The sequence below is a fragment of the Amblyomma maculatum genome, chromosome 6 (genome assembly GCF_055883805.1).
Source record: "Amblyomma maculatum isolate TAMU_Amacu chromosome 6, ASM5588380v1, whole genome shotgun sequence".
Classification (NCBI taxonomy): Eukaryota; Metazoa; Arthropoda; class Arachnida; order Ixodida; family Ixodidae; genus Amblyomma; species Amblyomma maculatum.
The window spans coordinates 55,560,330-55,584,330 of NC_139349.1; the positions used below are offsets into that span (position 1 = coordinate 55,560,330).

A 24,001-nucleotide genomic window follows, 5' to 3' on the forward strand; every position below is an offset into this window, starting at 1 on the left:
CCATCTTATACCTCTCAATCCGCCTTTTTCACAAGGCCGTTCTGCGCATGCGTGCCGCTACCCTGGTTGAAAACAAACCACCAACCCCAACTGCGCATGCGCAGGTCTTGGCCTCCGTGATCGGCGCAGCCGGAGCTGATGTCGCAGGCCATGTGTAGTTAATATTTGTGACAGGCGTATGCGATAGATGGCGGTAGCTGTCAAGAACACACACTGTCATTTCGCTGGCGATTGCATCTCCCAAAGACATTTTCAACCAGTAGCAGTCGAATTGTCAACCACTCCCATTTTGTGAAAAAAATGCTGATTTCTGTGCTTCGTGACATCATGAATATGCGAACATTTTGCATTTTGCTCAAAGTGTGGATGTGATGTCTGCATGTCTCTGCGGAAAGGTGATTTGAAACTGAAACTAGAACTGAGTTCCACTCATCACTATGTAACGCAACCCTCCAGCATCTGCTGCTGGTGAGGGGCCGCCTAGGTGGCTCATGCTTGCAGTAAAACTGCGAATATTAATGCCTGCTACTGCAAAGTCTGTGCAAAACGAGGATTCATTGAATACTGCCAAAAATTTGATCGAACCCTTCCTTTCCTCTGCCCCCGTCCTCTAAGCCACTAAAATTAGCATTACCAATTCTTGAAAAATTCTTGCGCGACTTTTGGAAGCTAACCTAGTTATGTTGTTTAGACAGCAGCTCAGGGGATCTCAATGCACATACTTTCATACTTTCATTCTTTTTTTTTTTTTTTTTTTTCAGGGGAGGAACTTTGTGGGCTTCCTGCTCTCAAAATGCAAAAGCCTTGCCAAATCCATTTACACCATAATGTACAACACACTGCCCCTCATGAGCAGGTATGTAAAAGCTGCTGCATTCCCAGTACTGATTTCAGTTTCATGCTTCAAACCTTTCTCTGGATTTGCCTAGAGCTGTCATGTCCGTAACTTAGGATTATTTAATCTTTAAGCATTTAACATGTAAACTGCTGTGGAGGCTGAGGCTGATAAAACTTTATTGTGAATAACAGTGGAGGATTAAGGGAACTTAGCCAGCGTTTCGCAGGCCGTGGAGACCTTTGGCGATGCCGGCCCATTCAACGGCCTTGGACTGAATGCCTGAGTCATATCCGCTGAGGAGGAAAGTATGGACCTTATGATAGGATTCTAGTTTAAAGAAATGTAATGTGCCAAGTTTGAATGTACACTAAGTGTTCTCCTGCTATAGTCAAACCCATGTATATATCAATTACTGCTTATATCGAACTGCTTGAATATTCTGTTGAAAATCCTATGCGAGCATAGCAGTGTTATTCACTTTATTGAACTCCTGCTAATAGAATGTTCAATATATTGAGCTGCGTGCCATTTTCCTGCAAAAGGCACCCCTCTTGATGTAGCTTCCGCAATAGCTTTGCACATCGGACTGAACGTCCTTGCATACCTGCTAGCAGGGCTAACGCTGTAAACCATGTGATGAGGTGAACACAGAGTCCACTTGAAAGTGGCCATCGTTTTGCCGCTCTTGTTCTGAACACAGTGCAGCTGTTATGCGAAGAAGCTGGTGTTCGATACACTGGTCATCATGCGGTGAAGCAAGCTTAGTCTACCGCAGTGGCTCTCACAGGTTGGCATACTAGCAGCGAGCGGTGTGCACGGGTAGCGTGTTCCTAGCTAGTGTATGTGCATCATGTTCAGGGGTCTGGGTTACAGAGGAGCACTGTTGGCACAGTTTATGTATCGAATTATTGGTCTGTATCGAGCTATTTCCCTATCCCATTCAAATTTGATATATCCGGGTTCAACTGTACAGGGATCTCATTCAATTGTACTTTCGAGCTTTAGAGTGCATCATATGTGCAAATTGATGTGGTGGCAGCTGGGACAAGCTGACCAATTAGTTGAGCTTGTAGATCTTCCTTTAAAATGTGCTTAGGGCCCTTTGCCGCAGGATTACCCAGGTTTTACACAATTCTAGCACTCCAAACAGTTTCTCGGGTTAACTACACCTTTGAGCTGAACACACTTAACGAAAAATAGCGGCTATCTCGCTGCTACTGACCAGACATCCTGCTGTTGTAGGAACCAGTATCCATGCTAATGACATCCTACTCTAAGCCTTTGTGTGTTCAAAATATAGCTGGTACGGTGTTGAACGTGTGAAAATAAGGGCAGGCAGGCATTGTGAGCACGACTACATAGAGGGCTACATAGACGATGGTAATGTATGTGACCAAATATTTACAAGAGAAAGAGAAATGTCTGGCTTGAGGTTTTAGTGCAATTTGCATTTTCATACTGTTTATGAAAATAGTTATAAATATTAAGTGTTTTATTTCCTGCACAGAAATCAGTGCTAATAGTACTGTTAGTAAATTGTTTTTTGTCTGAATTATTCTAATCATCCTTAACTCGGTAAAAATGGGATCCAAGGCAAAATTGTGGTCTTTGCAAAATGTAGGTCAAGCATGGTTAAAAGTGTACTGCTATTGTGAGCATCACTATTTTTTTCTCATGATTGCCATAGTTTTGCACAACTGCTGTATTCTTTGTACTTACATTATCTTTGTAGAAATTAATTGGGAGTGCATACTATACGCTTGGACTTTGTTTACCGGGATCATGCTGTGCCCTCCTTGGATTATGACATTGGGTCATTTGTTTCAGCGACCATGTGCAGATGCTGGCACAGAGTTACATCATTGCTTGGAAAGCGGCTGCAGACAAGCCACAGGCCTCGGTGAGATGCTGCGCTTTACATTCATATTCTTAAAAATTCCAGGGGGGCACTTAAGTCTGCTTAGGTGTAGTGACAAAACTGTTTCTCTTCCTGCTGCATGTTCGGTTGTTTATGCCTTTGCCGTTTCCGACATGCTTTTTCTGACTCAGGACAGCTGTGCTGTGATGTTTTGTGTCAACCTCGCTAGGCGGCGCAGCTGCTTACTTTTGCAAATTTGGGTAGTATATCTAAGTTCCTTCTTATGGTGGTAATTTTTTTTGAATTCGTGAGAAAACAGGTGACTCAACTTGGAGAAAATTTTTATCGGATGAAATTTTGCATATTTTTGTAACGCAATCGGAAATATAGCAGTTTGAACAGTTCTTCGTGCTTGCTTGAAACAATTTGTTTAAACATATCATACATGACATGAAGAAAAAATTCTCTTTGCAACTTGCTGAAAAACAGCACAAAAAGTCTGAAAAGGCATGAGTGTTGAAATAACACATATTTTCAACTGCACCATTGAAATACAATGACACATTAATTGCCGAGGAACTAATACATTGCGAATTCCTTTTTAAAGGCGTGTAAGTTCTCATGAGAACTAGCTACAAACCCCGCCAGGGTGGAGCAGTGATTACGATGCTCAACTACTGTTCCCAAGGATGTGGGATCGAATCCCGGCCTCAGCAGCCACTTTTCGATAGAGGCGAAAAGCTAGGCACCCATGTGCTGTGCGATGTCAGTGCACATTAAAGAACCCCAGGGGGTCAAAATTTCTGGAGTCCTCCACTACGGCATCTCTCATAGCCTGAGTCGCTTTGGGACGTTAAACCCCACGAAAACCAACTAAATAGCTACAAACGTTCATTTTCTGCTGGGTCGTCTTCTTTATAGCACAGCTTACATGTTTTGCGTTTTTGTACTTGTGGTGGTATGTGGTCGGCACATTTTGCACAGGTTGGTGAAATGCGATCTGGTTTGGCATCAAGATTCGAAACCTGCTGAAGGACCTCTTCTTTTTAAGTTGGGTGGACAAGCCCAGCTCGATGAGGCTGAAGGAGCTTAATACTACTTGTTTATTTCATGGAAAGCCATCACACATACTGCTGCTTTCCTTGATACTGGAACCCTAGCACAGGTTGCTGAAATTCTAGTGGATAACGATAGAACAGCAAGAACGCACAGTGAGCATGTGCAACTGCTCAAGAGCGAGCCGAAATCGAAAGTATGCTTACTAAGTTCCAGGCTGACGGTCAGCTAACAATCATTGAAGCTGAATTGAGACCTAATGAAGTTGTCTTCAGATCCTTCGCTACCGCTTATATCAAAGCATTCAGCAGTAGAAGCAGCAGAATCATGTGAATAATGCTGAGACCACCTCATGCCGAATAATTATTTCTCCTTTGGCGCTGCCTGTGAAAAAAAAAAAAAAACTACACAGAACGCAAAACAGCATTTTTCACGCTACACGTTCAACCATGCGGAAATTTGAGTTCGGCAGCATGTTGGAAACCATGGATCATATCATATCGATGACCTATGGTGCAGTCTCAAAAAGGTTACTGGAAACTTGCTTTGAAGTTTGCTTCAAGGGAAGACGAGTGTGTGATTTTTAAGAACAGTTGTATACATTTGTATGCCATGTTTGCTTTACTGCCCCACATTTTCGTTACTTAAATCTACTGGAAAGAACTGTAAAAAACTTGTCTAGTGACCTATTTCGACCCTTAAGACATCTGCATGATAACTGCATCACAAAAATTCTAACTGAACATTTGCGTCTTGCGACGGAAAACATCGAAAGTATCTCGACCTCGGCATGCCAGTAGAAATGCAAAAAATGTTGAGCCACGCTTCTGCTAGACGTTCGTCTGCATACTTATCATAAGAATCAAGGAAGAAATATATATTTTAAAGAAGCAACATTGTTGAGATATTGTCACGAAATTTTTTGAGAGCAGTCATAATATCACTTCCATTAAGCTCAAAAAGCTCCTTGCAAATTGAACAAAAATTGTAAGAATATTTTGCCGAAAGTTGCTTATTTCTTAGCACTTTTTTTTAGAAACCGATATTCTCTGTCACCAAGTTGAAGCTAGTTTTGTGTGGGTGATAAAAATTTTGGATGTCCCACATGACCAAACAGCTACTTCTCATTAACAGTCTGCGCCTTCCAAACACCTTTTCTTTTTTTTTTTTCCCCTTAGAACTTTTCAAGGTTTTGGGGTTTTTTTTTTTTTTTTTTTTTTTTTTTCAATATTTTTTTAAAGTTTTCATCTCCATTGAAACCATGAAATAATTACTAGAGGAAGGCGGCAGAGGTCCATAATGAAAAAGGAAAGAAATACAGGGGCGTTAAATTTGACTGACCTGAAGGAAATGCAAAGCATACGCTCAACTCTTCTTATGTAGTGCATTAATGAGGAGACATGTCTGTCAACATTATTTGACTCTCCAGTTTTGCTGCCTGTATTGTCGTACACATGTGGGACCATATACAGCATTATTTCGGCCTAACGTGCCAAGTGATTTTTAGATTTTATTGTACTCAGTCATGCTTAGCCATCTTTAATTTTGCTTAGCCATTCTGATGGCTGGATATGGGCCTAGTGCGCTGGTATGGAGGCGCCACTGCTCCGGAACAAGTGGCGCCACCTCCCGCCGGCGCACCCGTATGTGATACGTCTGCGCGGAGTGAACGCGAAGTCTACGCTTCTCGACAGCAAACTTGCTAGAACAAAACTTTCTTCGGCCATTTTTTGCCTCGTACCACATGCGCACGTAAGAGACATGTGTACCATGTGTTTGTGTTGAAAAATAAATCAAAAGCAAAGCAGAGAAAGTCGCTACTCTTTCATGTCGTCTGGTAGAAGGCCGCCGGCGCTTCGGGCGCAGCGCATCATCGGCGCTCGAGCACTTCTGCCGGCGGCTCTTCGTTTTCTTTTTTTTTTTTCTTTTTGAAGTAGGAATTTGGAATCCGCGCAATTTGGCATGTTTGAAAGTAAGTAGATAAATAGAACAAAAACTAAGCCAGTGTGCAATGCGCACCACTGGCTTTTCCCCTCGATCGGTGGCAGTGCATGTGTAGACGGCATACGTTCGACCCCCCAGAACCAAGAGCCGAGTACAGCTGGGCACCGTCAGTCAATGGAATCGCTCCTTTAAAAAAAAAAAAAAAAAAAAGCAAGCAAGCTTTTTCACAGGACAGGACGAACCCAGGTTGTATCTGGAGATGTGCCCTAAGCCGCCGGGCCATGTGTGCACGTGCTTTATCGCCACTTGACAGTTCTACGGTAGTTTTTATTTTCTACTCGGTGCGTCGAAACGAGAGGTGACTTGTAACAGTGCAGTGAGCAGAAAAACAGGCATAGCTGAGCAAGCTCCGCAGCGCGTGCTGTTCTGAGGTGACGATTCTAGAATGTTGAGACTTATTTTAAGAATAACTGCTTGGTGCGCGGTCAGAAACTGTACGAAGCCAGCACGTGTATGGAGTGCGCGAGGAACTTCACAGTGCAGAGGGGTCCTCGGATATCTTCGGAAAATGCGCGCCTTCTAGGACGTCAGCTTGGAGGTTAGTTTTATTTGGCCCTTTCGGCGTCTCTTCACCACATGTTTAATTCGTTATTTTTTTTTTTTAATGTATTTTTCGACAAATTAACCCACACAATATTTACGAGGCCAGTTGCATCTGGAAGGTCAGGGGCCACTGTTAACGATGAGTCGGATCGCTCTCGTATGCATGATTTCCAAGGAAACCGAAAACACTTTGATTTTCGTTTGCTTCCCGGCAGTTTTTTGTGATAACTATTAAGGCACCCATAAACACAGCAGTAAATCGAGCTGTAAGTCTTAAAGGAGGTTTTCTCTTAGCGGAGAGCCATGAACGCGTGGCAAGAGCGCTCACTCCTACAATGTGCTTCGTTCTCGATGTCGTAATTCTTCAGGCTAGTCTTCACAAAAATGAGCGCCGAGAACAGCCGGAAACTATCGTTACGAAGTCATTAAAAAAAAAACACATCCTGCTGGGCAGGAAGACTGCGCGCTCTCTACAACACACAGGCCGTGTCCGAAGACGTGCCGAGCACTCGTTCCAAGCATCCACGCATAGTACAACTCTTACGGCTTCAGCTGAGTCCAGAAGAAAAAAAAAACACTACCCTGTTTTTTTGTTTTTCGCATGGCGCGCGCGATACAACCAAGCGATCGGTCGTGCGCATGCTTGAAAGAAACCTAGCGTGCAGTCCTGAAAAAAAAAAAAAAACATGGGAAATGCGCGGCCGAAACGAAAAAGCAATGGGTGTGATATCAGGTTGGAAATTACCATAAAGACAACAGTAAGTAGAGGCTCTTGTTTCAGTCGGCGTTTATTTTTTTATTCTAACGGGGAACCAGGAACAATTCGGAACACTGCGTAAGCGCTACCCACGGCTGCGGATCCAGACAGCCGCCTTTCTCGACGGTGCCTCCCAGATGGCGCCACATGTACAGCCAAAGCTGCAGCGCACCAGGCCCATAGCTCCAGAACGCACTGGAAAATACTTTCAGAGGATGCTTTTCAGACAATGGCATTGACAGATTGTCATGACTTCGCGCTTAATCCCATTTCAGACGACCCCACTGTGGGGGCTCAGGGGTTAGAGCGCTCGACTGTGCGCCAGGAGGCCTGGGTTTGATTCTGGCTTTGGGGGCCGGGTTTATTGCATGTAAACTGCAAGGTGCCCATGTGCTGTGTGACGTCAGTGGATAGTGAAGAACCCTGTGTGGCCAAAATTATTAAGTGCCCTCTACTATGGCATCCGTCATTGCCTGAGTGGCTTTGGGATACTAAGCCCATAGACCCAACATAAAAGAAATCTTCCTTATACTCCAGTTGTCTCTCATTGCATCCAAGTCTTCTCTCATTGAATCTGAGAATTTCATTGTATATTACAGGACAACCTCAATAATTCGAACTCTGTTAATTTGAAATCCTGGACAGTTTCGAGGATGTCTGCACTCCCACGATTTTTAATGTAAATCTGACTAGATAATTCAAAGCGGCGGCCTGCACCAACCCAGTTAATTAGAAGATCCGGGAATGCCCGATCTCAATTTCACTGTAACCCACTGAACCAAAGGTCCAGTGCCATAAAGCTATGCATGTGCTTGATGTGCCATAGGACCCCATCTCCAGAACTCCAGCTTAAAAAACAAAGCAAAAAGCAAAGTACTTTGTGGTGTATGGACCACTGAAGCGTGCACCTGCAGAGAAGATATGCTTCAGTGCAGTGTAGCCATGGATGGGCTCTGCGCACCTATCGCAGTGCATGTTCTGCGACGGGCAACCATATTCTCGCTCTGTACTCGTGGCTGGGTGGCCATGTGCAACACTGGACTGCATTGTTTATTTTAACGATGTGCCGTGGCTTGGGGGTTAGATTATCACCATCTTAATTTTTTAAGTACTGTCAGAGTAAGTCAACCATCCGAAAAGCAGGTCTCTGAATTTTGGCCAACCTGTTAGCAATGTGTATTGTGATGAGTGGTATATCATACCTGCTCCGTGACGGTGCCCATTCCTGCCAGAATGCATGGAGTCCAAGCATCAAAATGAGTAATTAAGTTGTAGACTAATCAGCTGCGCCTAAGGAATTTTTAATTGTGCGCTGTTCGTGTGGCTTGTTTGCGCTTGCAGTCACTCCCTTGTATGTACAGTAGGTTGGTCAAGAGAAGCTTTTTTCACAGGCCCAACGACTTCCAACGCTAAAGTACTAAATTAACGGCTCTTGCCTGCAGCTCCCGTGGCTAATCCTCATTTGTGTACTTTCAGTTTTCTATTTGCTTCAACACTGATCCTTTAATTTGCGTCTCTGCATTATATGAAAGACTACAGGATATATATTTTGGTCATTCCCAGGCCAGCTGACACAGGTAGTGTGCTTGAGCATCTTCAATATTTTTTTGAAAAAGTGCGGCCTATTGTATTACCAAGATAAATGTTATCCCAGCTCGCTACCTTTAGTTTGCAAGCGGTATGAAAACCTAGTCACACAGAAAAATTAGTAAAAATAAACTTTTTAACACGTAACTATCCAATTTTTTTTTGTACAAATAAAATGCATTCCACTTTCATCTTCAGCAAATTAAACTAACTCTACTTATTTTTGTTTAAGTATAAACCATAGAAAAAGGTACAAAAAGATGAAATTGTAAAAATTTCATAAAATTTTATGATCATAGTGGTCACTTCAGCTATTTTTCGAAGTTTCTCAGAAGATAAAGAAGCCTATAAAAATATTCCAAAGATAAACAATGTAAGGCAAGCCTGCAAAAACATTCTCAGTTCAGGAAAAATTTGCTTTTTGAGGCATATTGTGGCGTCATTTGCGTAATGCAGTGTTCCTAGTAAAATATCAAAGATATTAACTTGCACATTATCATTCACTGCTGCAGCATCCATTGCAGTGAAGAGCAAGCATGGGGCAATATTAGGGTTATATGCAAGGGCTAATTTCCAAATTTTCCTCCCTAAAAAGGTAATTAGATTAAACTCTCTGTCGTAAAAGTCATTGCAAGGTGCTGTGGAATGTAATATCTATACATCATCATCATCATCATATACCCACTGCAAGGTGAAGGCCTCTCTCATATTTCGCCAATTAAACCGGTTCTGTGCTAGCTGCATCCACTTGACCCCTGCGAACTTCAATCCAGTTTGTTACCCTAAGCGACCATCGGTTATCCTCTGTTCCTACTACATGTTCTGCCCATGCCCATTTCTTCTTTTTGATTTTCAATAGAATGTCAGTAACTTGAGTTATTTCTCTGACCCACTCTGCACGCTTCCTATCTCTTAATGTTACCCCTACCATTCTTCGTTCCATAGCCCTCTGCGTTGTCTTCAACTTAAGTTGAGTTGAGGATCTATATAGTATATACAATTGCAAAAAATATATATAATAATAATAACAGGCAATAGTAGAGCGTGGCAGGTAGACTTCACTTTTCTAAAGGGGAAGCACAATGTCTATGCGTCACAACCCTTCTTGTAAATTCTCTGTTTTGTGCTATGCTGTTTTGGTGCCCCATCTCATTGGAAGGGTCATGGGATTCATGCTTATTTCCTACTGTGCTCTTGCAGGTCCTTGAGGGACATTTCCAGGACATCGTTTACTGGACTGTGAATGGGGATTTTGCGGACAGCCACCGGGCTAATTTATTTAAGGTGAGCATTTCGCATTTCTTTAGAGCGAAGATACCCTTCGAGGTAGCAGTGCTTTTAAAGATGTGATTTAGTCTGAATTGTGTTGCTTCTATCTCAAGAGTTTTTTGTTTCAGTTGTAATTGCTCTGAATTCTTAACAAAGAGCTGGTTCTGCAAATTCGTCTCCATCTTTTTTAAGCGCTGCACACGAAAAGTACAAGAAGCCATCTTCAGCGTGCTTTGCCATGCAAATGAGTTCCATCTTTGCAATCTTGACATCATCTGCCTCATACCTGACGGCAGGTTTTTCTGCACTAGTGTTCTTCGCTGCAATGCAACTTCTTGGATTTTACAATTTGCTTTACTTATGTACTAGGTGTTTCAGCAAACTATTCAAATATTTTAAATATAGGGAGCTCTCGTAGTAGAAAAGTACTATACCAACGTTTTGCCATTTCTTCTTTTAAATTTCTCTTAAGTAATTTGTATTCATGGTCACTGCAACATTTCGTCTGCAAACGTTGAGTTTTCATAAGCTTCCTGCTTGTTTATTACTTTCAGGAAATATTGCCGGATTTCTTCGCAGAGTTTAAGAGAATGTTGTTCTCCAATTCAAAAATAGATATGACATCGTCTTGTCAGTCACTTCAAACTTTTCCCTGGCGATAAAAGAAGCTGTTTAATGAAGTTTGGTAAATTGCCTGTATGAATTGAACAGATTTTTTTTGTAAATCATGTCCACCGCGGCGTAGTGAGTGTTCCTGAAATTTTCGTTCTATTTGGAACTCAGTCACTGAAGAAATTTTGAAAACAATTGCTGAAACAGTCAGTGTATATAGGTATTATCAGATAAGAATGGCAATTGCAGTCCCTTGACCATTTCTTTTTTCAATGAAATTTTTAATTGTGTTGGGCAACTGTGTCGCCAACAGAATAAACCTTAGTTTTGGAAGATTCACTGTAGTTTTCTCAGAAAGAACTCATACACTACAAAAGGTGAAAAACACCGTTCTTGCCATTTCAAAAAGTTGCAAGGTCAGAGTTTTGCTGCTTGCACACTTTTGCTCTTTTACTTGTAAGAAATGTCCTTTGTTGCTACAGTTCTTAGTAAAAATCGCAAACTTTGCTCCAGGAGATGCATGCTGCAGAAAAGTCGGTTTTAACGCCTGATTACATCAAGCAAATCTGGCTTAATGTAATAAAGTGCTGCCAGTTAAAACTTGTTTTATCCCTTCGGGCACCATGTCGCTGTATGGGGGTGGGAACTTTGTGCGGCCTGCTTTGCGAATGTTTCAAAACATGCGCCCTGAGCCACTTTATTGGGCAACTAAAACCATTATACGTGAAGTAAGAGAAATCCTGCCCGAAAAGTGCAGCAAAATAGGACACGGCTACGTTCTGCGGAGCTAACCATCATTGCTTCTTGCTTTTGTCAATTTGGACTCTTAGGAATTTGCGTTGATCAAAATATTAGCATTTATTTATAGGAGGAAGGGTTCATGATTGTGCAATAATGGCTATCATTATTGTTACAAGCTTATTCAGCCTTGCATGCACTTCCGAATGTCCCTGTCCGGGGACAGGGCACCTCAAAGTTGCCTCTGCCGGAAAACTCCTTTTCTGAGTGTTGGGCATCACTTTCTTACTTTGTGCACCGTGCTGTGCAAAAAGGCAATAAAGGACGGCGTTTTGAATGTTTCAATGCATGCCAAATTCGGAAGTCGATAAACTCGACTTGCTTATGTTACTGTACTCTTTTTGGGCAGCAACCAGAAACAAGGCCTGAGAGTAATTTTTCACTTTCTATCTTTTGTGCTGTGCAACAGCTCGATAGAGTGAGACACAAGTGCTGAGAAGCTTGCATTGAAAAGTATTTTGGACATGACAGCCTTCCAAACTGACGTTGTGAACAGCCTAATCGCGTGCTGCAAAACATCTAAGAAATAGCGCGGTCGGCCAAGTAGTCATTACCCAGAGCCCGTTGCGATGAAGGCTAGACTGCAGTTGCTACTGATAGCTACCATTTGGTACGACGGCTACAACCACTGGCCGGAGCATGTCAATACACCGAACTCGCAACGCTGCCACTGTGAAGGATGCACGGAAATGCCACATCTTTCTGTGCATGCCTGCTCAGAGCAGTTGATTTTACCTTTTTTCACAGTAAGTATACTCTGAAGGGATTGATTTAATTAAGAAACCAAGCAATAATCCATTAACCATCTTTTGTGCCCAATATCTTGCTAAGAACACTATCGCACTTTCTGCTAGCAGCATGCAGTATTTTTTCTGCAATGAGGTGCCCTGTCCCCGAACGTGGACTCTGCAAAAGACAATGAAAAAATAAAATTTTCTTTCAGTTGCTTCAGGATACTTCACTTGAAGCATGGAGAACCGAAAATGGCTTTCAGATAATTTTTGCATTGCAAAATGTGTTTCACGCCTGAAGGGGTTATGCAGGTCGTATTTCTTATTTCAGGCAAAATTTGTATCTCTATACACATAGAATTTTTCTCCCCTGTGCTTCAAAATCAGCCAAGATTTAAAAACAAAATAAAAAAAAACTGCAGCTTTGGTTCCAGTTAAAAAAAAAAACATCATCTTCAATCTTTATTAAAGTCTTCTCAACAATCCTGAACATTTTTTAATAATTAGGGACTAAAAAGTGTTGCATTATGTCACTTACAGTTATAAAAATAAGCATAAAATTGAGCGCATGACCTGAAAAAAGTCAATTTTCAGCCCTACGCTCTCACACGGTGCATTGAGGTGATTCCGCTGAAGCATTTTTTCTGTATTTTGGAGGCCTTGTTCTTTATTTCAGGTAAAATTTTTATCTCTTGATTAGTGAGTTTTTTCTCCATATTGTTTCAAAATCGGCCAAAATTCAAGAACATAAAACATTGGACAATTTCGATTCGAATTAAAAAATAAGCAATGTGTTCGATATCTCTTGAAATTGCCGGGAAATAATCCTCTATACTTCATAAATTTCAGACACTAAAATGGTATCGTATTAGTTAATTTAAAAATAGATGTAAAACTGAGTGCTTGCTTTTATTTTATGGACTTGCTTGGGGCTGCCTCTTAGGAGGAAAAACCCTCTGAAGTTTTATTCAGTACTGGCTGTCCATGGATACATTTTATATGGCACAATGATCGAAGTCATGCATGAAATTTTAAGTTTGTTTTGCCTATAATGTGTCACGAACAGCTCGTTTAACGGTTGCCAGGTGCGAACCATGGAAGCACAGTGCTTTGTGCTTCCACCAGAAAAAAAAGTTTTCGTAGCAGCGCCTTATTGCGTCGTGCCAGAATGTGGGGCTGAAAATTGACTTTATTGCAGCATGTCGCTCCAGGAGCAAAATTTGCGGTTTGGCCCTAAAAAAAAAAAACTGGAAAAAAAGAAACATTTTTTATAGCCTTCCTAATAAGTCAAAGTTGCACAAATTTATTGAGTAAAAGATTACGTGCAACACAATAACAGTGCACAAGCAGCAGAGCTTCAAACCTGAAATGAAATGACAAAAACGACGTTGTCGTCCTCTTACGGTATAATTTTTTATTTTTTTTCCCCCGAGAAAACTACAGCAAATTTTGAAAAACTGAGGTCCATTCCTTTGTGTCGACACATTAGTCATCGCATACAAAAATTTTATTGAAGGCAACAATAAATAGTCATGGGACCTTCGTTACCATTCTTATCTGCATGACTCTATATTCATTGCCGCTCAGCCTGCAGGCACTTATTGTGTAGTTCGTAGCATAGACGTGTGGCTACGAAGGAAAACTAAGCAACTCTGTCAAAATTCATTGTGGCCTAATGCTGTCATAGTTAAAATCTTTGCACCTTTACTACAAAAGCTTTTATCTAACACTGTCTTTGGTTAAAGTTGTTGGCTGACCTGGCTTTGCCATGCCACGAGATTTGCTAGCATTCAGGTTGGCTTAGTTGTGACAACAAAGGTGGGAATCATACCCTTACCAGTATTTCGCCACCAGCTGTAAAAGTTCTGAAAAAGCTCTACAGTTTCTCTTTGTAGCCACATGTACGGCCATGCTCACATTGATGAGTACATTGGTTTCTTAACCGAGAGCTACTACTTCACCTTTGGGCGTTCTCCCAAACAGAATGGAATTCCGAGTCTTTGACTTTACCAGAGCTTATTTTGCATGTTTCGATGGAAGTGGCACTCAAATTACATCGGTGGGCGTGGTTCAGTACAGGGCTCTTTCTTTTGCATGTTCTGTTTTGTGAACGTAGCCCATAAACTTTGAGGCTTATTTTGGGATTCTCCTTTTTATTTTGCAGTTTTTGAAGGAACTGCATTTGGCACGGAAGGACCGAAGCGTTTGTTGTATGCTCTGCCGGTGCTACCTCCCCATCCTGTGGCGTAGCTTCAAGGCAAGTGCTGTTGTTGCATGCGTCTCGAAAGAAAGCCAAGTATAACAGCGGAAGACATTATTCATAGAACATATGTCATATAATTATGCATTTGGAGACGTCCTCCTCGCCTGATTTAAAGTCCTTAGTGTACAGCTATGGCTGCCATTTGTGCCAGCTGGAGAAGGGCAAAAGGCCTGTGCAGTGAGCTTCACATTTCTTTCTTTCCTGCGTTACTCGGTCCTCTGTGAACATTTCAAGGGACAGGAGAAAAGTTTTTGAATTATTGATTGACCCCAGGAAAACTGCCAGAGAACTTTCACATCATAGTAAATCTGATTGGTGTGAAACTGACATTGATTGCCAGCTTTTGAGATTAAAATTGCCAGTTGCAAAAAACTTCCAAATGGCTAATCCTACTACGTGATGCTAAATGTGGAGGTTTTTGCTTACAAGTATGGCGCCTTGGAGAAATAGCCGACAATTTCATATATTGGCTGCATGCTTCTTCCAACGGCTGTTACGTAAAGTATGGGTATGAAAATAATTGAAATTCCCAATTGGTTGTAAATGGAGTCTGCTGTTTGATTTGAGCTGTACCGGTGCATTGGTGTTTGAAGTATGGCCAAGCGATTATCCAAAAATGAAAGGTGTTTTTGCTCTCCAGAACTCACAGTTAAAAATCGTGTCCATGATTTTAAACAGCGTTCATTGTAGACCGTTTTCACAGCAAGGAGGAAAATGGCCCCGAACTCTGAGCATGCAGTGACATTCCTTCTCTCTGCGGACGCAATGCAAGTGGTGCAGTACACAGTCTTTTGTATGCAAAGCGTCTTGACTAACGGAAGAGGGTCTTGAAACGTAAGGTCGCCCGGCTTGCTACCACTGTGGTGTTCTCTGGTGCAGTGGCAGCTGTCGAAAGCAGAAAACAGAAGTAGCTCCAGAACCATTGCTAGCCTGCAGTGTTATGCTTCTTAGTTGATAAGACACTAGCGGGTGGGTAATGTGTTGTCTTGGAAGTTGTTTTCTTTTTTTCTTTTTTTTTTTAATTTTATACATCTCTAGCCCTACACTTTCTTCCTTTCGCCCCCATTTCCCTTCCCCTCTTTGTCTCCCTGTTAGCTTAATTTTCACCAGCTGCAGCTTAGGTGCTAGCGAGTCCCACTGCTAGCAGCCACTTTTTCATTATTTTGTTGTTTGAATTAACCAGAGAATTATAGCCAAAGACTGAAGATCAACTGAAGGTAAAAAGATTGAAAGTGGCGGTATAAGTGTGACTGTAACTTGTACCAGTTGCGATTCTTTCCATCGTACAAAGATGAACGGCCTCTTTGGATCTCAGGCACCAGCCGGAAGGTGTTTCATCTAGTCAGCATTTTGTAGATGCTCCGAATGCTCTGTTGGTTGGGAAGGGGTGGTGAGGTCACCTGAAATTTGTGAAGGTATGAAAGAACATGCACGTTCTGCCTAAGAACAATGCCCAAATAATTGGTTGTTAAGCAGAGCAGTGCTGGAATAATATTTTCTTTTTTTATGGAACACTCATCACATGAAATTTTGCCATCAATAACGAATGTGAATGTGATCATGGGAGCGGCAGCCATTCATCGAAATAAGCGAATTTAACTGCAGGAAATGTCCCATAAAATAATCATTCGTAAGAGCAGCTTTCCCTCTGGTCATTATGTGCCATTATTCCATAAGGATTCAAATGCTAATTGCTAATCACGCAACAAACGTTGGGTGATTATACTCCGTTTCGTACATTAAGTGCAACACTGCCAAAGCTAGAGCTCTTGTTTGCACACCCTGTGTCAGCGATGAAAAATAGTGCCTGCTCTTGACGAGAGGAAATAATATTTGGTTTGTCTGCAAGCTTAATACATCTTACATTTGCCATCAACTTCATAAAAAGCACCTCTTTTAAGGAGAAAGAGTCGGAATCAGTGAATTTGTATGCTCTGCTTGTCGTTTTCTTTCGTGTCACGTTTTCGTTGCCCCGCTACCCTGCCAGCTGTGCCCTCTGTGCTGCGCAACACAGCAACCTCTATTGCCTCTTCGGAGCAGATTTTTGCTATAAGATCCGCACTGCAAAGATGTCCAGGCACGTGAAGCAAGTTATTGCAAATGTGTATGCTTGGAATAGAGCCCGTTTCCGCAGAAACCACTCGGCCGCAAAACGATTGCGTAGTGATACGCCTCCTTTTTTTTTTCTCGTGGACTACTTGCGTAGCTTTCTTTTGCATTGCACCTGATGATTGAAATGGAGTATAGCATTGTTCACAAAACTGTTGTCATGAAACAGCTACATTCACTTGCTTTTACTGCTCAAACTGTTACTGTAGTCCATCCCGAGAAATCACTAAACGATAAAAAGAAGATTGAATGCTGCCCTGCTTGTCGTGCCTTAGCACCCTCGCGGCCAGCGATACGCCATTGCCACTCCGTACTGCATAAAAGTTAGTTGCAACACGTCAAATTTGTAGTCCTCGCCACGACGGTGATAACACATCTGACAATGTCGGGCACATAAGTTCCAGTCATTTCCGACTGAATGGCTTAAGTTCTTCCTTTAGCGAGGTACTTTCGGAATATGAAAATAATTGAATGCAGAAGCTCCAAAATGCCGGTGTACGCTACACGCATCCAATTTCGTGGATGCAACCTCTTATGTTACCACCATGGCAGTTGTTCTCAACATAGCCACTGGATGGCTCCACCTTCACAAAATGACAGCACCTTTCATAAAACGGTCTACGCCGTGCACAATACAGTCGTACCCGGATATATCGAATTTTGGTTATATCGAACTCACGGAATATCCCCTTGAAAATCCCATGTAAAATTATAGGAAAGCCGCGTCATATATCGAACTCAATTTCACTGGTCATTCGATATATCGAACTCCGCTTGACGTTTTCAAGCCACGCGCGGAATGAATGAGAGGGGACAGTTCGGCTAGGGCAGCGCCGCGCCCATTACCCAAAGGCGCGCGCATCTGCGGTTATCGTTTCCCGCGCGCCAGCACGTGACGTTTGCAAGCCGTTGCATGAATGAACCAGAGAGAACCGGTGGGAACGAGAGGGGAAAGATAGCTCAAAGCGCAAGGGTGTGCCCATTCTTTTGCCGAGCTATCTCTCTCTTTCCTCTTTCCCGGCCTTCGTTCGCAGTAGCACACGGGCTACGCATGTGCCAAGCCAGCTCAGCCCGTTTTCAGACAGAACGTCGGACGCTTTCTCCAGCGTGTGTTGCGGACCTTTAGAGCGCGGCAGATCTATCTTTATTTATCAATATTTTTTTTTGCGAGTCGTTTGATCTTATCATTGTGCTGTACGCGCGGTGTAGCGTGAGACATGGCGTTAGGAAGCGGCTCTTTTTTTTTTTTTTTCGCTGGAGTCGTTTATACTTGCATGTATGAATCAACTAAAGCACGCGGTCAGCTGCGATCATGACACCGGCTTTTCGCATTTTTCGCTTCAAACAGCATTTGCAGCTACTTTATCACACTTTCCAATGATTTTGTGGCAGTAGACTACGCCCGCCCCAAGCACGGCGTGATAAATCAAACCAGGCTTGTGCAATCAAGCCATCACGGGCAGTCTGCCAAGTTCGCTCCCCACCGCAGCAGGAGCTATTAAAAGATAAACACGCCACGACGACGTTATCGCTGCGCAGCATCTTGGCACGCTGCCAAGAAATGAGCTGGGGATGAGAGGACCGAAACGGAGTGCCACATGCAAGCGATAACTCTGACGATTTCTGCCGCGGCGACACAGAAACCTTGTTTTGAGCTGCGGCGGTGGCTTGTACCGCAGAGTACGGCAGAGAGACGCAGTTCCAACAAGTTGTAAATTTTTTGCTCTGTCGCTGCCGCTCGTCGCTGAGATCACTTGTATGTGAGCGAGCTGGCCTTAACGCTTTTTTTTTTTTTCAAAATTCTCGAGTGCAAAAGTGGAGGGTGGATTCATTATGTGAGGAGTTGATTACACGACAAATACAGTATCGTTTTTTCGCATCGTAAGTGCCGTCCCAAGCCGATTTCTGTATATCGAATTATTGATATATCGAACTATTTCGCGATCCCCTTCGAGTTCGATATATCCGGGTTCGACTGTATTTGCACTTTTCATATAAACGGTACATGTGCTTTTCTCATGTGGCCAGTCACTATTACGTGGCAGAAATGTGTGCTTAAATATACCAGACCTTGCATGAAATTCATTGAAGTGTAGATGCTCCAATTGCATCTTTTCGGCGACCACGCGAGGCAAATCCGGCACTTGATGCTCCCATTTCTGAAGCCGAGGTGTATGCTGCAGTTCAATCATGCACCCGCAACACGGTGGCGGGAGCGGACAAGATCAGCAACGCCATGATCCGCAACTTCAGCAAGGTACAGATCAGCGACCTCACCAAGTATCTGAACGACTCGCTGTGGGAGAAGAATGAAATTCTTTCTGAGTGGAAGCACTCGGAAATAATCATAATTCTGAAACCGGGCAAGAAGCCGGCAGTCGAAACGCTACGACCCATGTCATTCACCTCGTGCCTGGCCAAGCTCTACGAGCGAGTCATTAATACATAGAAGATAACGGCCTCTTCCATCCCTCCATGATTGGCTTCAGATCGGGCCTGTTCACTCCGGACGCTTTTCTTCTCCTCAAGGAGGAAGTACTTTGCGACATTCCGAGAGGAGGTGAACACCTCATTATGGCGCTAGATCTAAAAGACGCGTTTGATAACGTGTCTCACGAGGCAATCATCTCCAAGCTCAATAACCTAAATTGCGGCGAACGCACGTTCTGATACGTCAAGAATTTTTTGTCCAATCGAACGGCAACGGTAGGAATGGGTGACATGAGATCGGATCTTCAAGACATGCCAAACAAGAGTACGCCACAGGGATCGGTCATCTCCCCGCTCCTCTTCATTATTGTAATGATTATAGTCGCAAGGGCTCTGCAACAGGTCCCGAACATCGGATACACCCTGTATGCTGATGATATTACGATCTGGACAACCACCAGCTCTCTAAGTCAGAAGGAAGAAACACTTCAAGCAGCAGCAACCTGCGTGAAAACAGAGGCCTTTCGATGCAGGCTCCAATGCTCCCCCGATAAATCTGAAGTCATCCGCATACATGGATACCACTATACATCACCAGGCAATCTTAGCATGCTCCTGCATGGGGTCCCAATCCGGGAAGTTCCACTCATAAGGATCCTGGGTCTCTGGCTCCAAAGCGATAGAAAAGTAGACCACGTGCTCCACCTCCTCAAGACTACAACACAGCAGATCTCTAAAATGATCCGCCGGGTGGCCAGAAACAGAAAAGGCATGCGGGAAGAAGACACAATCTGTCTGGTGCAGATGCTGGTCATCAGTCGCCTCTCTACCTTACCTCACTCTGCTCCGAAGAGATCTCAACAAAGTAAATGCAATGATACGTGCAGCTTACAAGAACGCTTTAGGCCTCCCACCATACACCTCCAACGTAAAATTGGAAGCTCTTGGACTGCACAGCACATTTGAAGAGATTCAAGAGGCTGTCCTCCTGTCCCAGAGGGAACGCCTTCAGTCAACTGAGAGAGGCCGGCTCATTCTCGAGCGCGTTGGCTATCCTTCGAAACTACAAGCTATCCAGCCAACGACTAACATTCCTGTTTTGTACCGGGCAAGAGTATATGTGGCCCGGCTCCCAAAGAACATGTCTTCAGTCCACAACGAAGGCAGAAGGCACGCCCGAGTGAATTATCTTAAGCGTGCAGTGGAACGCAGTCCGAAAACTGTCTATGTGGATACCGCTCTATACGAGCATACATCAAACGCAGCAGCAGCTGTGGCGGTGGGCTCTTTTTACACAGAAGTCTCTAGCATGTCCATCCTGCACTGTACTATCACAGAAGCGGAAGTGGCAGCGATCGTGCTGGCCATTACCTATGGAGACGCGACCAACCGAGAGCTTCACGTAATCACTGACTTGCAAGCAGCGTGTCGGCTCCGTCTTGCAGGCAGAATACCTACAAAATTAGCTCGCTTCACAACTAACCCATTGGCTACAAATTCACTGCTCAAACATCAGATCACTTGGGTTCTGGGGCACTCCGGGTTGGAAGGTAAAGAGGCTAGCTTGAGGTCACACAAACCAAGCGGCCACCATCTCCGATCTCACAACTAGCATTCCTGTCCCCGCGGCTTACGGCGCGCGACTTAGGTACCTACGAGAATAACGTAGGATTTATCCCCCTCCACACAAGGGGCTAAATGCACAGGAAACGCGGGAATAGAGACAGCTCCAAACCAACACTTACCCCAACCTACATCAATACAGCATAATTTTCCCAGAACACTACACAGACATATGCCCTTGGTGCAGCGACCAGCCCACACTGCCTACCACGTCACATGGGGTTGCACAAGCCCCAAACCTGCAGACATAAACATGCACCATTCGGAGGCACAGTGGGAGGCCACTCTGCTATGCTGTGATCTAGAGACCCAGCGTTGTCTGATAACTGAGGCAAGAGTGGCAGCCCAGGCCACTGGGGTCATGAAATGAAGACTCCACTCACTGCCCCCTCCTTCCCTTTCTTTTCTTTTTCTTTTTGAAATAAAGCTCTCTCTCTCTCTCTCTCTCTCTCTCTCTCTCTCTCTCTCTCTCTCTCTCTCTCTCTCTCTCTCTCTCTCTCTCTCGGCGACCACAGTTGTTTTTGCACAAATTTTTATTTATTTGAGTGAATGGTCATTTAAGACTTATGGGACAAGAAAAAGCAGAAGTCTGAAATAAAACCCTCAGTGCAAGACCAGTAGAGTGCAGCCACACTCTTTTTTTTCTGACTCTCTCTCTCTCTCTCTCGCAGCGTAGTTTTGTTTTTGTGTTCAGTTGTGCATGTGTCATTGCAGTGGTGGAAAAAAAAACTGCATCACTGCAAATTGTATAGTATTACATTTAACATCCCGAAGCAATGCATGGGCTGTGAGGTGGGCTGTACTAGAGGGGTCCAAATTAATTTAGACCACATCATGTTTTTTTAACACGTGCAGTACCAATGTCACACATTACATGGGTGCCTTTGATGTTTTGCTTCCACCAAAATGCCAAAAGGACTGTTTAGACAAAAAAAGAAAAAGAAAAGGAGAGGTCACTGCAGAAACTGAAAGAAGAGAATGAGAAAGCATTAGTGCTATTGTGGCATTTTTGTAATTTTTACTTTTTATTTACATGGTATTTATTTTTATTTTATATTATTTGACTATACATTTAATGTTTTTTACATGGTATTTTATTTAATTTACTTTTCATTTTATCATTTTCATTTACCACTGTCGTCATCATCATTATTATTATTTTAGTGTTATTAACTACCGCCATCACTGATTATCACTGTCTTTTTTTGCCTACTAATGCATTAGTAATTGGTTTACAGGAAAGGAAAGGTGCAGTATCTGTCACACTTTCTCTTTGACACCTGTATCGTGCCTAGCCTTGTGGCCTGACATTTTGTGTTCACTTCTTCCGTCCCCATTTTGCTTAATAACTTTGCTTAATAGCTTAACTTGCCATGCTGGTTATACCTCGACATGGTCTCTCTTCGAGAGCCTATCTAAAGTGAGCAAGTGTCCGACGCCATAGAATTATATGGACATTGTCCAGGACCATGCCGACAGTTCAGGATATTTTTGTTTCCAAATTAGCAAGGGTTATATTTGCAAAGTTTCACTTTAGATCATTTGTTTGGTATAGCAAGCAAGTCTTGTTTTGTTTTTCTTCATTTTTTAAAATTATGTTGACCTTTCTTTTTTATATCCAGGTCCAAAACTACAAGATCCGCTACAATGCAGCGAAGATCTTCTTTGACTCCTTTCCGCTTGTGGAGAATGCCAATGATTTGCGGCAAGAATTGGCGGCGCACTTCGAAGAGATGCGTGTGAGGTTTCATTTTTTCCTTTGTCCCGTTTCTCATTAAGTTTTCGTTTTTCTCTCTCTTTCTTTGTTCTATTTAAGAACAGCTTGTACCAGTGATACATCATTATAGGCAAATGGCTCCTGCAGAAGAAAAAAAAAAGTTGGTTCTGTAGGAATAGTGCCTGAACCTAAAGCGCTTCTAAAACTTTCACCGTTTGGCAAAGAGTTTATCATTGTCTTAGGAGGCCTTTTTTTCTTTTGCCAGTGTGCCTGCATGCTTGTTGCTTACTTCTATGGACCTGGGTCAATCTAGGGGCTCATCTAGGACTTAATGTGCAAACCGTGTTGGGATTGTGCGGATATATATACACATATATATATATATATATATATATATATGGTATGAAAATTCCAAGTTTTGTTATTTGCAGTGTAAAACTCAGTAAACATTGTGTTCCGGTTAACATTCATGAATATTCGCTGTACACTTCATAATAATAATAATAATATAAATAACAATTGGTTCACAGGAAAAGAAAGGTGCAGTATCTGTCACACTTGTTCTGTTGACACCTGAACTGTGCCATAAGGGAAGGGAGGAAGGTGGGAGTGAAAGTGGAAAGAGAGAAAGAGGAGCCATAGTGAAGGGCTAGGGAGTAATTTCGACCGCCTGAGGATCTTTAACATGTGCTGACATCGCACAGCACACAACGCCTTTCCGCCTTTCCGTTTCGCCTCCATCGAAATGCAGCCGCCAGTGGTCGGTCTCATGTGCTGAATTCAGCACTGGAAGAAAAAAAGTTAGGCTCATTTTCAGTTTCAAGAATGTGACGACACGCGGTTTGCTTGAGTAATCATTCATTCAAATGACAGCCGATACCATGAACCGGAAGGAAGAGACAGTGTCACCCGTCTACGTGCAGCTATCACGTCATAGGGTTCCCCTGCCCCTTAGGGTGACATCGGGCTCCCTGGACGCCTGCGAGCGGTACCGCAACTCCAGTGTCACCCCTTCCAGACAATAAAATGTTTGACCACCACCACCACATTTAAATTCTGTCAGCTTGTCCTGCCAGCCTGAGTTTGAGCAGGGAGATCATACGGGTTCTATAATTTTTTTTTTTTTTTTAACTTCGACTTAGTCACTGGCTGCTATACAGTTTGTTCAGCTAACACCTGACCAGACACTTTCCTCCAACCCCGGACTAAATTTCAAGCTTTCCGTCGTCCTTGAGCACCTTAAAATTGTGCAGGTTAAAAACTTAGTGGGGATTATTAAAGACCTAGCGCTTTTTGAACAGTATTGGAAAATTTAATTGTTAATTTAGTCGAAGGGAGAGAAATGGCCATCACAGAACTTCTTTACTCCGTTTTGAAAACGAGCTTTCCATTTTAGCAGCAGGTGGTTTTTATCTGGGGTGAACAGGCAATCTTGAGGTAACAGCGCGGAACGTGGACGGAAGCGCAAGATTAGAAGACGACACAACGAGCGCTGACTTTATTAATAAAATTAATGCATTTATTTATTTATTATTTTTTTATGTTTGTTTTTTTGTTTTTTCTTATAACTATGCTGAGATGTGCAAGTCACTTGTACGTGATGTGTGGCGTAAGGGTATAAGAAGTTGAGGGTTTTCCAAAATAAACGTTGAAAGTCAGCGCTCATTGTGTCGTCTTCTAATCTTGTGTTCCCGTCCTTGTTCCACGCTGTTACCTCAATATGCATAACCAACATGCCCAAGCTGCAATTCTACCGAAAAGGCAATGTTATCACTGGTGCGGTGCAGTTGTGACCAAGAAATTCCC

General features: G+C 43.0%; 1 protein-coding gene across 1 annotated transcript in view; it reads left to right on the forward strand.

Moving 5' to 3' along the window:
• Nucleotides 1–24,001, forward strand: part of LOC146185785 (condensin-2 complex subunit G2-like) — a 65,888-nt gene that overhangs the window by 21,943 nt on the left and 19,944 nt on the right. The window contains exons 6-10 of the mRNA XM_084607914.1: nucleotides 762–856; nucleotides 2,666–2,738; nucleotides 9,844–9,927; nucleotides 14,218–14,310; nucleotides 22,101–22,217. Of these exons, the coding sequence (XP_084464040.1) occupies nucleotides 762–856; nucleotides 2,666–2,738; nucleotides 9,844–9,927; nucleotides 14,218–14,310; nucleotides 22,101–22,217 (462 nt within the window). The remainder of the gene's footprint in view (nucleotides 1–761; nucleotides 857–2,665; nucleotides 2,739–9,843; nucleotides 9,928–14,217; nucleotides 14,311–22,100; nucleotides 22,218–24,001) is intronic.